The 15,853-nt window shown below is 31.2% G+C and overlaps 1 protein-coding gene across 1 annotated transcript; it reads right to left on the reverse strand.

Annotated features, from left to right (window-relative positions):
• Window positions 1-1,889: 1,889 nt before the first annotated feature.
• LOC106708737 (fasciclin-2) lies at window positions 1,890-15,023 on the reverse strand. The gene is made up of 16 exons (XM_014500289.2): window positions 14,859-15,023; window positions 7,855-8,008; window positions 7,627-7,781; window positions 7,420-7,553; window positions 7,176-7,319; window positions 6,966-7,103; window positions 6,713-6,853; window positions 6,303-6,448; window positions 6,019-6,131; window positions 5,217-5,364; window positions 4,685-4,898; window positions 4,111-4,388; window positions 3,350-3,485; window positions 3,016-3,187; window positions 2,315-2,492; window positions 1,890-2,147 (listed from the first exon to the last, which is right to left on the reverse strand). Exons 1-16 carry the CDS (start codon window positions 14,911-14,913, stop codon window positions 2,018-2,020), a joined length of 2,436 nt encoding a protein of 811 aa, XP_014355775.2. The 5' UTR covers window positions 14,914-15,023; the 3' UTR covers window positions 1,890-2,017.
• Window positions 15,024-15,853: the final 830 nt, after the last annotated feature.

Here is a 15,853-nt window from a genome sequence, read left to right on the forward strand (position 1 = left end):
CAGTTCATTTGTTTTATAGTATTTACGTTGTTGTAATTGTAATAAAAAGTACACTGCACGTGGACTTCTATTTTGTGAGTATTTACATATTAAGTAGGTAGATAACTTATACCGTAATTAATTAAATAACTTAGTTTATTAATAACTTAGTTAATTAATAATTCCTTATAACGTAAAAAATATAATTACATACTAATAACAAAGAACTAATTTTAACTTTTTTTATCTGTCTGTCTATTAAACAAGAGACGTACCAATAATCATTTGAAAGAGAGGTACTTGACACTGACAATGATGTCCTCTTAAATCTCGTTACATTTTAGCGTTAGTTCACTTTAAAGTCTTTGGGTTACGTGTTTAATAATTGGCTCCAATCCAAAATTCCTCTTATGAGACAGTAAATTTTTAGCCGCATTTATCTCAGAAGTTAGAGAATAAAATTCTTGAACTTTAGAATGGAAGAGATTTATTTTTGCTGTTATTGTTCTAGGATATTAAATTTAGAATTTATATCAGTAGTTCAACTTTCCGACCGTAGGGTTCCATTGCCGTGACACTCGTATTGTACATAATATTTTAGTATTTTTTATCAAAGCGAAAAAAAGGGATGGAAATTTTATTCACGGTAGTTCTACGCTAATATAAAGTGTTATTTGTTTGGTAATAATGACATACAATTGAGGGATCAACCCTGTGGGATAAATAAATATTAAATAGTTGTTTCGTGAGAATAATTTTTTTAGAACACACTTCAACATTCATCTCGAATCTGAAATTAAACATTCAAAAATAGACAAATTATATAGTAAACCTACTTTCCATATAACGGAGTTTTATTTCATGTATACAGACAGACTGTCTTATTACTTTCTTCAATTCTTTGTTGGTAAATCTTTTTTTAGTTAGAAAAAGTAAATTCGTTTTAGAATTCGTCTCAATCGATTTAGCACGACAGTCACGTTCTGTACCCTCGTGGACGCCCTTAATCATTGCTTTTGTTACTTCAATGATAAGCACAATTGCCTCGTTAGGCTCATCATGGAGACCCTCCTCTGATAATGATAGGTATACCACAAAATACATCATTACAAGGTTCAGCCCTTCCTTATTTAAGTTATTATTCAAATTTAGTACAACTTTGTTATGTTCATTATTGGTACATACATGTAAGTAACCTAATATTTAGCTTTAATAAAATTAAACTAAACAGAGTTCAAGGAAGGATAATATTAACAGAAAAATAAGTTTCGTATGACATTATTAATCTACTTGGGGACTGTCTGAATTTGGAAAAGTTTCTACAGTTTCCTAAACGATAATATGATGTGTAGCGCTCAGATGAAAGACAGTTTTAATCAAATAATTCAACTGCTTATAAAATAATGTATTTTGAGTATTTTTAGTATTAGAACTGTGTCATGATTTTCTCGGTAACGTGTAATTAAATAAAACCAATGAAAAGTTCATCTCTATATTTAAACTATTTAAACACAAAAAGATCTTTGGTTAAACATAAATATTACAAAAATATAACTTTTAAAATGTTTATAAACATAACTCGGTACGATAAACCAAAATTTTAACAGATAAGATAACAAAATTTATATAAAAAATTGATTTAAAAAAGTAACAGTTTTTTAGTCACCATTGTGTTACTTATATACGTTTTGTCGCTGTAATAAATTAGGTTTACAAAGAAGGGAAAAATGTATTATGTGAAATAATTTAAAATGCATTTTGTTATTTAAAATCTTAAAAATACTTTAAAATTCTTAATGATAAACGAGATTCATGCCGAAATACTTACTATAAAATTATCTTTATTTCGAATTAATCTTACTCGTACTTAATTTCGAACAAATAATATCATCGATCTTTATTTATTTTTGCTTATCGAATGAATTTTTACTTAATATTTTTAATGAAATCTGATGAACTTAGGGATTAATTTGGCCGTTAGCTGTAGAATCATAACTTACACTTAAAAATAATTTTGTACAACATTGATGTACTTAATTCATACGGCGGAATGTTTTCCCGTGATGACTCCCGTCTTCTTGTCGTATTCATATTCTTTATGACCACTGTTGTGCCTTAAACTATCACCTGAAGATGACTCACCATTATTCAGTAGTCCCTTTTTGTCTCTAAAAAAAAATAATTATAGATTAAATAAAGAAATTATATGTAGATTCGCCATAAAAATATGTTATGGTTTTAACAGTATTCAAAGAATTATATAACTTAAAAAAAAACTATATCCTATTGGCATTTGCCATGTACCAAATCGTTACAAAATCTTTTGAATGTTTACTTTGACCGAAGCGTATCCTCCTTCCTTTTATTCTTCTTCTTGTAACAGCAAGTAGCAATAATGCCTTGTTTCCGCCACACTAGGAGCAGCAAATCTAGCAGTAACAAGCAAATAAATACTGCCAGTACTGATAGTGCTATAATTGCACCTGCTGAAAGTACTGGAGAAAGGTCACCTTCTGCAAAACAGAAAATGTTACGATTTAAAAGATTTAAACTTTTAAAGACCAAGGGAAAATAGCATAACTATATTCTGCAAGCTAAGCCGCAAAAAGCGTTCGGTTCTTCAAATAAAACGTTCTTAGCGACGGAGTGAATTCCTAAATCTTACTAACATCATAAATGCAAATGTTTAGATGGACGGATGGATAGATGGATGGATGGATGTTTGTTACAAGGTATTCCCATAACGGCTGCGTGGATCTCGATCAAATTTGGTATAGATGTAGAAAATAGTCTGGAAGAACACATAGGCTACTAATCAAGTATTTTTTTTCAATACCGCGGGGATGGAGTTGCGGCCGATAGCTAGTTATAACCATGTAACTCCAGTCGGCATAGCAGTTTGCACGACAGTCGCGGTCGCACTACTAGTGAAAAAGTACGACTTCAAATAAAGTAGAGTAGCTCCTAAGTGGAAATTGGATTTAATGTGTAGATACCAGCGCATAAAATATTCTGATTTAATAATAAAATTAATACCTGGTACAAAAAGTAAAAGTTGTGATACAGAAGAGTTTCCTTGAGAATTGTGAGCGAGTAATTCCAAACGATATGTTGTATTGTATTGAAGATCTGTTAATTGAATTTCATTAGTTTCAACGATTTCTTCCTTGCATGACTCTTCTTGAACATCAAGAGCAGGATCCAACAGCTAAAAATATACCATCAACCATTAATAATTAAATAATGCTATTTTGATATAGAACAAGAAAAAGTATATTCTGGACCTAATTTTAAGGAAATCGGGGTCTGAATCTACACTACAAAAGATAAGATTAGATTAAAAAGGTGAATATAAAAGGTAAATAATTACCGAACAATAACGTATAGCGTAGTAATCTATGGGGTCGCCATTGTTTTCTGGAACCTTCCAAGAGAGTCGTTGATTGTCACTAGTGGCCAGTAAGATTTCAAATTCCGTTGCCCATTCAGGACGGTCAGGAACCAATCTGTAATAAATATATTTAGAACAATACTTTTAAAGATGAAAATAGCTCATTTAGTATTATGGCAACCATTCAAATATTGTTATACCCATTAATAAATGTAATTCTAAAGGTTCACTGTAATTTTTATAAAAATTAAATTAAATACACAAAACGAATGCAAAAAAAAATTAACGATAATAGCTAGCAGGTGTATCTTATTCTTAATAACATCTAGATAAATAGAATTTACGTCATTCATTACGTGAAATGTTACATTTAGCTGCAGGCTATAACAATAATCATAACGGCAAGATCTTGCTCTTAAACTTGCGCTTGTCTCGCCGCTTGTTTCATTTTCATTTTGCTTTGTGAATTCAATTAACATTTTCTCGCTCATGCTAATTAATAAATACCTAAGCTTGTAATAAATTGAAGTTTTATATGTGTATTTAGAATTAATATGTTATATAGTTTCACACCAATCAATTAAAAAAACAAACTTGCATCTATTTATATTTTTGTATAAAACGTAATATTAATTTGTTTATAAGAAAACTGAATCATGTTAATATTTACTTCTTCCAAGAGAATACCTACAAATAAAAAGTGGTTACAGAGTTCAGTTCATAAATTTATTAAAACTTACGTCTCTAGAGTAATAAATTCCAAAGTTTCGCTCCACTGGCCCGCGCCGACGTCGTTCACAGCTGCAAACTTGATATAATACGTTGTATTTGGTTTCAATTTGTCCACTTTGTATGGTCTGTGTATGGACCAAGTTCGATTGATGTGGATATCAGTGATATTGTAGTTGTTTGATTCGTCGTATTCAGCCGTGAAGCCGATTACTTCCGGACCATTTACTTCGGCGGGTCCGGTGATAGCGAATGTAGCAGATGTGGGCGTTGTTTCAACTATCGTTACCTGAAAATCAAATGGACCGATATCAGAATTGGTAGCATTTAAACTAAAATTTGCAATAATAATCAATAATGACAACTCTATTTAAATTATGCAAGTAATATAACAAAGATAGATTTATAATTTAACCAAATTCAGAAATCCAGAAAGTTTTCTTTAACACAAAGTTCTGTAAAAATATTATTTTACTACCAGCGTCATCTCACTAAGTATGCTTGCTATGTTAGATACGACATTTTATATTCCACATATTCCACTCACGACAAGTCTCCAGGCCCGAAGAGTATATAATAACTTACGTTTCTGATAGCAGGTGGAACGAATCCTTCTCGCAATGTTATAGTTTTCGTACTCATCCCATATTCATTCCTTGCTGAACATTCATAGTTGCCATAGAAAACTGGCTGATCAATAACAACTGGTAAGAACTGTCCAGGATGATTTTTAATTTTTTCTTCTAAAATTTTATTAATTTCAACTTGCTCTATTGTTGATACATCATTTCCTTGGAATCTGGTTTTAAGCGAAACATAATTATTATTTTATTTTTATTTTTATTTAATTTTATATGACTGTACTAAGAAATACATTTAAGAGCTTAAAACTTTCAAAACGACTTTTAATATGTTATTTATTAAAAATATTAAAACTTGAAAACTATGTGAAAGTAACGATTGTAAAATGATCAGTTTATAATTATTTTTTTATATTCCAGTAGCGGCTCTCACCGATCACTGGGTAAGTTGAAGAATTTTCTTTTTAAATAATACGGCTCAACATAGAAAATTATTATTACCTTCGAAATATACGAAAATCTTAACTAAAACTTACCGCCAAGCAATTTGTGAACTAGGATTGGCTTCGTGTTCGCAACTTAAGTTTACAGTTTTACCGACCCAAGCCCACAAGGTTTCCGAGAGTGTTTCGAAATATGGTTTGTGCAATACTGACAAATACATTGTCTCATTTGTCACGTCAACTGTAACATACACGTATGTATTACTACTACTGTAAAAATACATATATTATCATCTATCTATATATATCTATATATATAAAAGAAAGTCGTGTTAGTTACACCATTTATAACTCAAGATTGGTCGAACTGAATTAGCTGAAAATTGATGGGGAGGTAGCTTAGAACTAGGAAAAGTACATAGGATATTTACATTTACCCCGTTTTCTATCTTTTATTCGGCGCGGACAGAGTCGCGGGTAAAAGCTAGTACTTTATATAATGCTAGCTGTCGCCTGCGACTCCGTTGGCGCAAGATTAAAAAAAACGTAATATGTAGCCTATGCGTTCTTCCAGATATATTATATATATATTTTTTATATGATCTATGTCCATGCCAAATTTAGTTGAGCCGTTCTGGATATGCCTTTTAACAAACATCCATCTATCGATCCATCAAACCTCGAATTTATAATATTAGTAAGACTATGAATACGAAGTTTAGATGGATATATGGATGTATGGATGTTTATTTCCACGTAACTCCAGCACAGTTTAAAGGATCTGATTCAGATTTGGAACACTACAGTCTGGAATAGCGTAAAGACTACGCAGTTTTTTTTAATTTCACTCAAACGAAGCTGCAGGCAATAGCTAGTTATAAATTATAATTCTTACCATCGTTACTCGCAATACAAAAATAAAAACCCTGATTGATCATAAGTGCTTGACTAAGATTTACTTGGAATACTGTTTCGGTGTCACTTGCGTTCAATTCGTTCCAAGACACTCTGAAATAAAAAATAAGTAAACTTAATACGGAGATTTTTCTAGATTACGTTAAAGAATTTTTTACATAACGAGGTATAAAATTTATACAATGTTATTATATTAATATTTTTAATTTTGCTATCTCTAATACTTTCTATTTCACTTGCAAAATTGTTAAGACTGAAACTTACCCCTTGATATCATCATCAACCTCTCCTTGAAAGCTCATAATAATCTTAGGTCTCGGTCTTCCAGTCGCTCTGCATGCTATTTCGGCCGTTTGACCTTCAATAACCGTGACGTTGTTAAATTCAGTGATTTCCGGTGGTACTAATACCTAGAAATTAAAGTCAAATTAATTTAGGGTTAGGTTCAAGAGTTCTAAACAACCAAATAATTTTTCCTGATAATATTAAAAATTAACTACATATTACGTATATTGAAGGACTTTCAAGCAGCTTGACAGCTTATTTTATTAAAAAAAAGTACGAGCATTTTACTTTTCAAGCCAAGCTATAAAAGCAGAAATTTTATTTTTAGCCTGCAAATTTATGCAGAATTGAATGGGTTTTTAAATATTTGATAAACAAACCATACTCACGTCGATACTTATTAATTTAGTTGCATTTCCAGCTTCGTTAAAAGCGGTACATTCGTAGACGCCTCTATCATTTGCAACTACGCTATCGAATACAATGCTATTTGCAATTTCATGCCAAGTCACGTTAACATCTGCCGGCTCCTGGAATTAATTATTAATATCCAATATAAATAAACTTTACTATATCGATAGAGGCAGCCAAGAATTATTTATCAGATATGTTAGTTGAAGTCAAATGCACAGTTATACTTACGACTTCTGAAATCTTTCTCCACAAATATTTAGGATGAGGCATGCCATTTGCAGCACATTCTATAGTCAAAGAACCACCAACGACAACAGTTGCTTGCGGCGTAGCTATTAGTCCGTCTATTATAGGCATGTATGTTACCTAAGGATAATATCTATTTTCAGTTAAATTTAATTTTCAAACTCTAGCATCAAATAACGACAATACATTTACCACAACTTTGATATCTCTATCGATCCCTTCGCCGGTTTCAAGATCTGATGCAGTACATTTGTAAACTCCACTATCTTCTTTTGTCACATTTTTTATAACGAGACCTCGTGATGAAATTACTTCGTATTTGTCGTCATCGGATATCTTTAATTAAACAAAATCAATTATAAACATTATACTTTGCTTTCTTGTTAATTTGCAACTTAAACTTTTATATGATGTTAATTTTGATAGCTCTCTTTACCTCAATAAAACCGTCTTCATTCTTATGCCAGCTCATAAATGGATCAGTCTCACCTCGAGCTTCACAGATAACTAATTCATCTTTCCCGTTAACCACGTACTGTGTTTCTGCCGTATTAACGAAGTATGGTGGATCTGTGGCAAATTTCATAAAGGTTAATGCGTCAATAGACATTACAATATCGTATTTATTAGTTTTATAACATACCGTAAGCTTCCACGTTAAATGTTCTCGTGTACTGTTGGCCATTATAAATGGTCACACACTTGTATTCCCCTGATATTGATTTAGTTACGTTAGAAATGTACAATCCAAATGCACCGTCCAGCCATTCCGTGTATATGTTTGATTTCGTACCTGGTCTTATAACAATCGTTAACTTTAGGAAAAAACAATATTTAAAATATTTTTAAAATCAATATAAATCAGTTTTACCCTAATGTTACGATTTCTTGATCGTTTATGTCGAACCATTTTAAATGTTTGCCTTTAGGGTCCGGTTCGTCACATCTGCATTCTTGAAAAAATGAACTTCCCGATTTTACCTTTGCTACTTCCGTTTCTTCTTCCGTAAAACAAGATTCATATACTGTAATAAATTAACAACAGTTAAATAGAATTTTTAATTAAAAATACTTATCTAATTAGATCCTTTTTGGAAACTTGTTTCAACGATTAAACAAATAATTTACGTAAAAATTTGACTTTGCCATATTCTAACCTATTCTAAGAACGCCAGTAAAGCTTTTAATATAAACCGTATTGCAATGGTTTGGCTCTATTCTGATTATTGTATTATTGTAATGTTTAGCAGGTGCAGTATATCTATAAAAAATAAAATATTATTTTTCTTTGCCAAAATCCTATATAATTCACGTCTCAGCTAATAATATTTCACTCGACATTGCAAAGCCTTGACAAGGGTCGTCCTAATTTTTGTAATCACAACAATCTAAGGGCTCCTGTCAATAAAATATGACAACTATAACAGCCCTTAACATAAAATAAACTACCATCTAAAATAATTGGTTATCTCCCTCTATTTTACTTTTATTTTAAAAATAGTATTAAACTAGCTTGCCACCCGCAGCACCGACCGCGCGGAATTAAAAATAAGCAAAATAAGTAGCCTATGAATTCTTCCAGACTATGTTTACATCTGTGCCAAAGGTCATCAAGATCTGTTGAGCCGTTTCGGAGATTCTTTCAAACATCCATCCATCCATCCATCTAAACATTCACATAATATTAGTAAGATAGTAAGATATGAATAACAACAAGTTACTATAACTTTAATGTGGTTAGTAGCATTAAATTCCTTTTAATGGTGTTGAATGAATGAATGAAATCTGTTAATAATAAAAAAATAATATATCATTAAAACCAAATCACTGTAAACTGTAAACAAACCAACACACTATATAAAGTATATTTTGCCATATGCTTGTTTCAATGAGATCATTTTTATTATCCGAACAAATTTTAAGACGTAGTTATTAAAGTGGGTCGTGCAAAACCAAACAAGCACATAAATCTATCATGTAACATGTTAAAGTAAAAAAGATCAAATAAAATACTTTAATTACAACTTTATTGCCCTTTATAGAAATATAGAACGGTTATTCTTTTATTATGATTCAAAAAGGATCGTCTTCTTCTTTTCAGCCACGTAACGCCCACTGCTGGGCATAGACCTCCCCAAAAAGGATTTACCTTTATCTAAATAAAAGTTCTGTATCGTTTTTTTTTATTTAAAGAGCACGTTTTAACAGTTAAATTTAGTTAGTTGCAGTTGGATTTCTACAACTCCACAACTAGCACGTATTTTACGTTTTTGCGCGTATCTTTCCTATGCGTCAGAATCAAATGAATCTTGTTTTCGTTACTTAAATTAAAAAAAAACTGTAATATTTGTACATTTAACCACGTATCTTCAACGTAGGAGTTGCCTAATAGGTTTTATTAACTCAGCCGACGTACTTTTATAAAAGAAAGAACAGGATGCGGTGTCTAGTGGAAGAATAGTTGATTATGTAATTACGTTATTTAAAAAGTGCTGCTTGTTCATTGATACTACAACGAACACGTGTAAACGTTATTTTTAAAATTTGCTGGTATCTTATATGCTTATTTTTATATTTACTAAATATATAACAATAATGTCAATTTTTTTTCGTTTTAAATATTTGACACGGTGTCCTAAATAACTCACGGCCATTTCAATTGACCATAAAACAGCAATTGTCAACCACAATAAATGAAGTTAATTATTCAGTTTTGTTGTAGAAGGAAAGTTTCTTGCTCTTTCCTGATCACGAATTCATAAAATAATACGAAAATCATTGGCATCTGTACATAAGAATAGTAGTTGTACCTGGTTAATTCATCCTGATTGTTGACTCAGACATAAACTTGACTTTACAGACATACATGTGACATCACGTTTATTCTAAATGACAATTTGTTGCAAGGACACCTTTTTACGGCAATTTGAGCAAACAAACCCGACGGTTTGAAAGTGAATAATATAATTTGTGTCTGGAATTAAGCGTATGTCACTTGTACATTCCTTTCTAGTAAGCCAGTTGCTACAAGGCCGAATTGATTATGATATATTATTCTGCTTGTAAAAATACAGCAATTGAACTAGAAGTTGGGAATGTTATATTTCGTAATTGAATGCCTGACATAGACACACTTGTACAATATCTGATCTCAGATAACACGTTTATAAAAGTCGATTAGAAGTTTGAAACCAAGCAAGTATAAAATGAGCTCTACCTGCCGTAGTCGGAATCATTAGTTAAACAAACACTTAGTGTAGATATCTCACATTAATTCTCCACTAAAAGATTCCCTTAGGCGCTTCTTCATGGCTTCGAGTACGGCAGTTACTCTTCAAATAAAACGTTTTTTACATTTTTGATTAAATAGAAATATATGAATAATTTGCGTAAACAATATTATGAAAGTTACTAAAGAAGCAAACGTTGCAACTGAATATCTAGAATATCTAACTTGAAGGAAATGGACTGCCTTCCTTTCCCCTTCTGTCTAAATTATCGGTTCGTTAGTGGAAAAGCTTCGAACGTAGCAGACCCCAGCAATTTAATGTTATTTCTCTCGAGTGCAAGAATTAGCACATTGAAAAAAACATCTTGGGGCGATGCCCTTCTACTTGTGTTGAATTATAACCTGTTTGCTTCATATATAAATACAAATCGAAACATAAAATAAAAAACATACAGACGGATTGAAAACTTCTTTTGAGAGTTTTTTTTTAAATATATGTAAAAGTATATATGAAGAAATTATGTATTAATTGTGTAAAAGCAGTGAATTCAGATATGACGACATATATCGGCAGAGCTATGTTGAAAAATTATCTTTGCTTATGAGCATAATTGTAGACTTACGAATTTACGAAGTACGAAATCGTCAACATCACGCTAGTAACTACTATGAGTTAATTGATGTAGCACCATTGCTGCTACGTAGATAATATTGAATGAAATTAGATCTAGACTCAACAACTACTGCTTTTATAATAGCTAGGTATATAAATGCGAAACTTAATACCTGCAATAATTATACTAGGAATGTGGTGAACATTGTTATGCATAGAATTTTTCTATGTTGAATCTCGTGTTGTAAAAAAAATATTTGAAGACCGAATTAATACAATATGTTTAGGTTATGTGCACGTGTATTGTCTTTCCCAAAACAAAAGACATAATATTTGGATTGTAAAACTCTGCAAGAAAATATTTGTTACAGTTTCACTGATTATTTCAAGTCCATCTAAATCGTAACTTTATCAATTACTGTTGACTCGGTCTTCATTTTAATTAATTGTTCATGTTACTTTTGTACAACTTTCCTCAATTGACCAGATATCACTCCGTCATAATTAAATGGGAATATAATAGTCTTGAACAATGATACATTACTTCCTTGTATGACAAGTGACAAAAGAAATTCAACTCGCTTTATTGAAAGATCATGTACTTGTACTTCAGTATTATTAAAGTCAAAGTCAAGTGTATTTGAAGCTGTGGTGAGTGCGATCAATTTATAAGGCGATGACAACCGAACGTCCCGCCCGTAACAATGTTATTTTAGTGGAAGGATCGACACTTCTCGTTAATAACACATTTGAAGGTCCACCTTCACGACAGAAGATAAAACTTTGGCTTCAATATCTTTATATTGTGTATACTAATATCTACTGTTTTGACACTCCTTCAAGGCAGTGAATTCAAATTTGACGGCTGATAGAGATGGAAAAATACATACATCATAAGAATAGTACGTACTGTGCCGAAGACGACGGCTTCAAATACACTTAATTAATTCTAATGTATCTGGCTTAGTTTTACCCTTTTGATGAATACCATGATCAAAGAAAAATTTGAACCTTTACCAGGCCCTTCATAAAAATTTACCACTTTATTTTTAGTCTTAAGTCCCTCAATAAGCGTGCTACATTAATTGGATGTATTCAAGTCTATAAAAATACTTCAAAAACTTCCACTAACAAAGAAATAGGTCAAATTTTTAAAGCATGTTGAGAACGACCAGTTTTCGTTTACAAAACAAAATATAACTGGCAGTATTAATTAAGTGAACATAGCGGCACTTGTTTTGCGCACATTCAATTAGGCTGATCCGTGATGAGCGCGCGGCTATTCTCGTTTTATTTAGATGGACACTGATTAACCTGCAGTTGTAATAAAAAAAGACAACTATAATCCAATTTACTATTGTTTAAAAAATACCTATTAATTTTTTGGTTTATAAATAAAAGTTTATTGTTGTAACTTTTAGTTTTATCACATACTGACTGTTTAGCTGTCGCCTGCGACTCCGTCCGAGCGGAATTAAAAAAAAAAACTTAGCAGCCTATCTGTTATTTCAGACTATGTTCTTCATCTATGACATATTTCAAAAAAGTCATCCATCCATATAAACATTCGCATTATAATATTAGATTGAAGCTTTATAGGCACGTTAAAAATCTTCTATGGCAAAAAACGAAGTCACAAAACCATGATTAACTCTTTCTATATTTATCAAAAATACTTTTAACGGCACTTTAATTTAGAAGTTACTTCTTTTCTTTCACTGCTTAAGGACATATTTAGTTGAGTTACTTATCTTACAAGATGTATCGTGGTTAGTGTGTTTTGCTAATAGTAGAGTTACTCGATTAAAATAAAACAAAAACAAGCAAGGGAGTTAAGACAACAAGATCTTTGCTCAATCTTTCTTTAATCCTCAATCTGACCTTCAAACAGATTTCTCTTCCCCCTAATTGCTTATCGCCCTAAATATCCGTAGTTCGTAGTATTGAACCCTTTATATTAATTCGTTACCACCATGACACAAATATGGCGGACATAATTTTAGGAATTGGTAACATCACGTTGCGTTTAACGAGCTCAACTAGATGGTGACCGAACGCATCAAATTGCCGTTCGGTAGACGCGCTTTGTATTGTGTTATACGCGTTTTAATGGACGTCGTTCGCGGTTAGGAATATTTTGTATCGTTTATGTTCTGTTATGTTATGAACACATAAAATTAACTATTTTTGTATCAAAAAGTATCAAGTAAGTTTAAACATTAATGATGTGCCACCTACCTATGATATTGTCATTAAAAGAAGCTGTAAATATTTAAGGACTAGCTGTCACCAACGTCTCCATCCGTGCGGAGTTAAAATAATAATTAATAGCCTATGGGTTCTTCCACACTATGTTCTACATCTATGCTAAATATCAGCGAGACCCGTTTAGCCGTTGTGGAAATACCTTCTAACAAAAATCCATCCATCCATCTTAACTATCGCATGTATAATATTAGTAAAATATTTAATCGTTTTTTCTTTGGTAAATAGAACATCAGTATTTTTCTACAGCTATTAAAATTCCCCATTTTTTTTTACTTCTTCAAAACAACACATGTTTGTAGCAGTTTCTTATCTCATTAGATCTTGTAAACACGCAATTTATCTTTGTACAGTGAAAGCCAATAATATAAAACCGCTTCATCTAAGTTATCAAATGCTCATGACACTATCGAGGAGAGCATAATAGTTGACTTCTGTGCTTCGTAAAAAAGATGCTGTTCTTAACTATAGGAAGTGTAGATCTAACATACTATCTAGATACATAATAATACAATAATACATAGTAATCAGTACAAATTAAACTTTCAATCATAGACTCTTATTTGCCAATAGATTGTTACGTTTAAATTTTCTTTAAAAAAAATCATAAGACACAACGTTAAATTTAACTATTCTTGTGAAGAACTACTCGTACTTACTATACAATTGGTTTTTTAAGTAGGTATTTAATATTTGTTTAGCTGAACTATAACCTTTACTAATGATTAAAAGAGACATCAGGTATTTGATGAACTCGACTAACGTAACAATACTTGCCTGTTTTAACATAATAATTTATTATATAATAATTTTACATATACAGAAACGTTTGACGTAGGCCTTTAGGGATATATGAGACATATTTGGTTCGCGCGCAATTTCCTGTCATACCTACCACAGATAATTATCTCAATAAATGTGACAATGACATTCTAATATGAATGACAATAGGTCGTTTTAAATATACTACAGTCAAAATCTGTTATAACGACATCGAAGGGACTACTCATATTGAGTCGTAAAAACCGATAGTTGTAACAACCGGTGACAGGTATTAATAGGAAAGATATGTAATAACATTCAGCCAGGACCTCTGATTTTGGTCAATTTAACCGGTATGTTGTTCTAAACGATGTCGCTATAAACGGTTTTGACTGTACTATTTTTTAAAACATAATCATGATTTAATGTTCTAATTCTAAATAACGTATAAGGTACCAAATACACTTTACCTTACTAAAGGCCGACTTTCAAATTATATTAAAATATAAAACAAAAATATTTTACTGCCTTACTCAGAATCTTGGTATATTCAGTTTTTGTTTTAAAAAGACAACGACTTTGTACAAAGTAATAAAAAATGAATATGGTTTTGCGTGAAGTAACTAATACCCATTAAACTACAGAAATAAAAATTCATGGTCAATATTTTATGTTCCTTTTGACTTAGTTTTTCAAGTAATGAATACAAGTTAAAAAATGCACTTAGAATTTAATAATCTTTTAGTTTTAAATTATAATCTATATATTATTGAGAATAAATAGCAATGTTGGAATAAAATCAAATAAAACTAAAAGAAGAACTGATGAAAGAATACAAAATATTAAGTTTGACATAAATTCCATGACCAGTTTTATTTACTAAAAAAGTGTTCATAATTGAAATAACATTACAACTACAAAATAATCACATTACTGTGACCATAATAAAAAGAAAATTTTGATTTAGGATAAATAAAATGTTAACAATAACAAAAAAAAAACTTACCCCTAAAGCTGGATAAAAGCAAAAAAACAGACAAATAACTCAGATATCCCATCATAACATTGAAATATTTTAATAAAAAAAAAAGTAGTCAACTTAATGTCGAACCAAACTTTAATACAAAAATAGTCGATTTACGCACTACGCATGGCTACTGGCGGCGGTTACGGTTACGACTGACGAAGTAACAGCGCTCACAAACGGGACGTATAAGAGCATAAACATCACGATTATTTTTAGAGCCTGTAACAATGCAGCCGATAGTCAAACAGGAATGTCGTTACGTCGCCATTAAAACGGATTGAAAGTATGCAGATACGATTTTTAACGTCCCTTATATAGAAGAACAATAAACTAAACAGATACATTGGTTCCTAATTGTAAAAATGTTCCTCATTTTGAATTAATAACTGTTTCGTCGTGTTAAGTAAATGATAACATTATGAGATTTATTCGATGCAAATCCGACATTCGTAATTGTTTCACAGAAAATATTTTTTATGAACAAAAAGGTTCAATATTATTTAGAACCAGGCAATTAAAATTGCTGCCGTCTTAAAATTTACTTAAAAAAACAAAAGCCGTTACGTTAAATACATTTTAAGCATGACTGATAAAAATCTGTAAAGAAAAGTTGAATATAAATTCCTGGGGTGTTTTTCTACCAACGCATAAAAGCGCTATTGTTGAACTAATGCATAGGAATTTTCTAAATAGCCTCGCTTTGAAAAACCTTCTGCAACGTTATACTGGGGGCAATGGACAAGAAAAGCAGTTCCCCTCCTAAAGCAATCATTTTACGTTACAAAAAATGAAGGTTCAAGGCAAGATGACGGATAAGAAGGGGTAAAATATGATTCTTCTCCTCTGAAGCAATTTGTTTCAATTAATTAGCACTTATTGCGGCATCCCTGACATACTTCGTCAAAATTGGATTGTCAAAATTGCATTATAATGTTCCCATTTAAAGTTTAGTTAAGCGACAAATAATGCATTTA

The sequence above is a fragment of the Papilio machaon genome, chromosome 14 (genome assembly GCF_912999745.1).
Source record: "Papilio machaon chromosome 14, ilPapMach1.1, whole genome shotgun sequence".
In the NCBI taxonomy this organism is placed as follows: Eukaryota; Metazoa; Arthropoda; class Insecta; order Lepidoptera; family Papilionidae; genus Papilio; species Papilio machaon.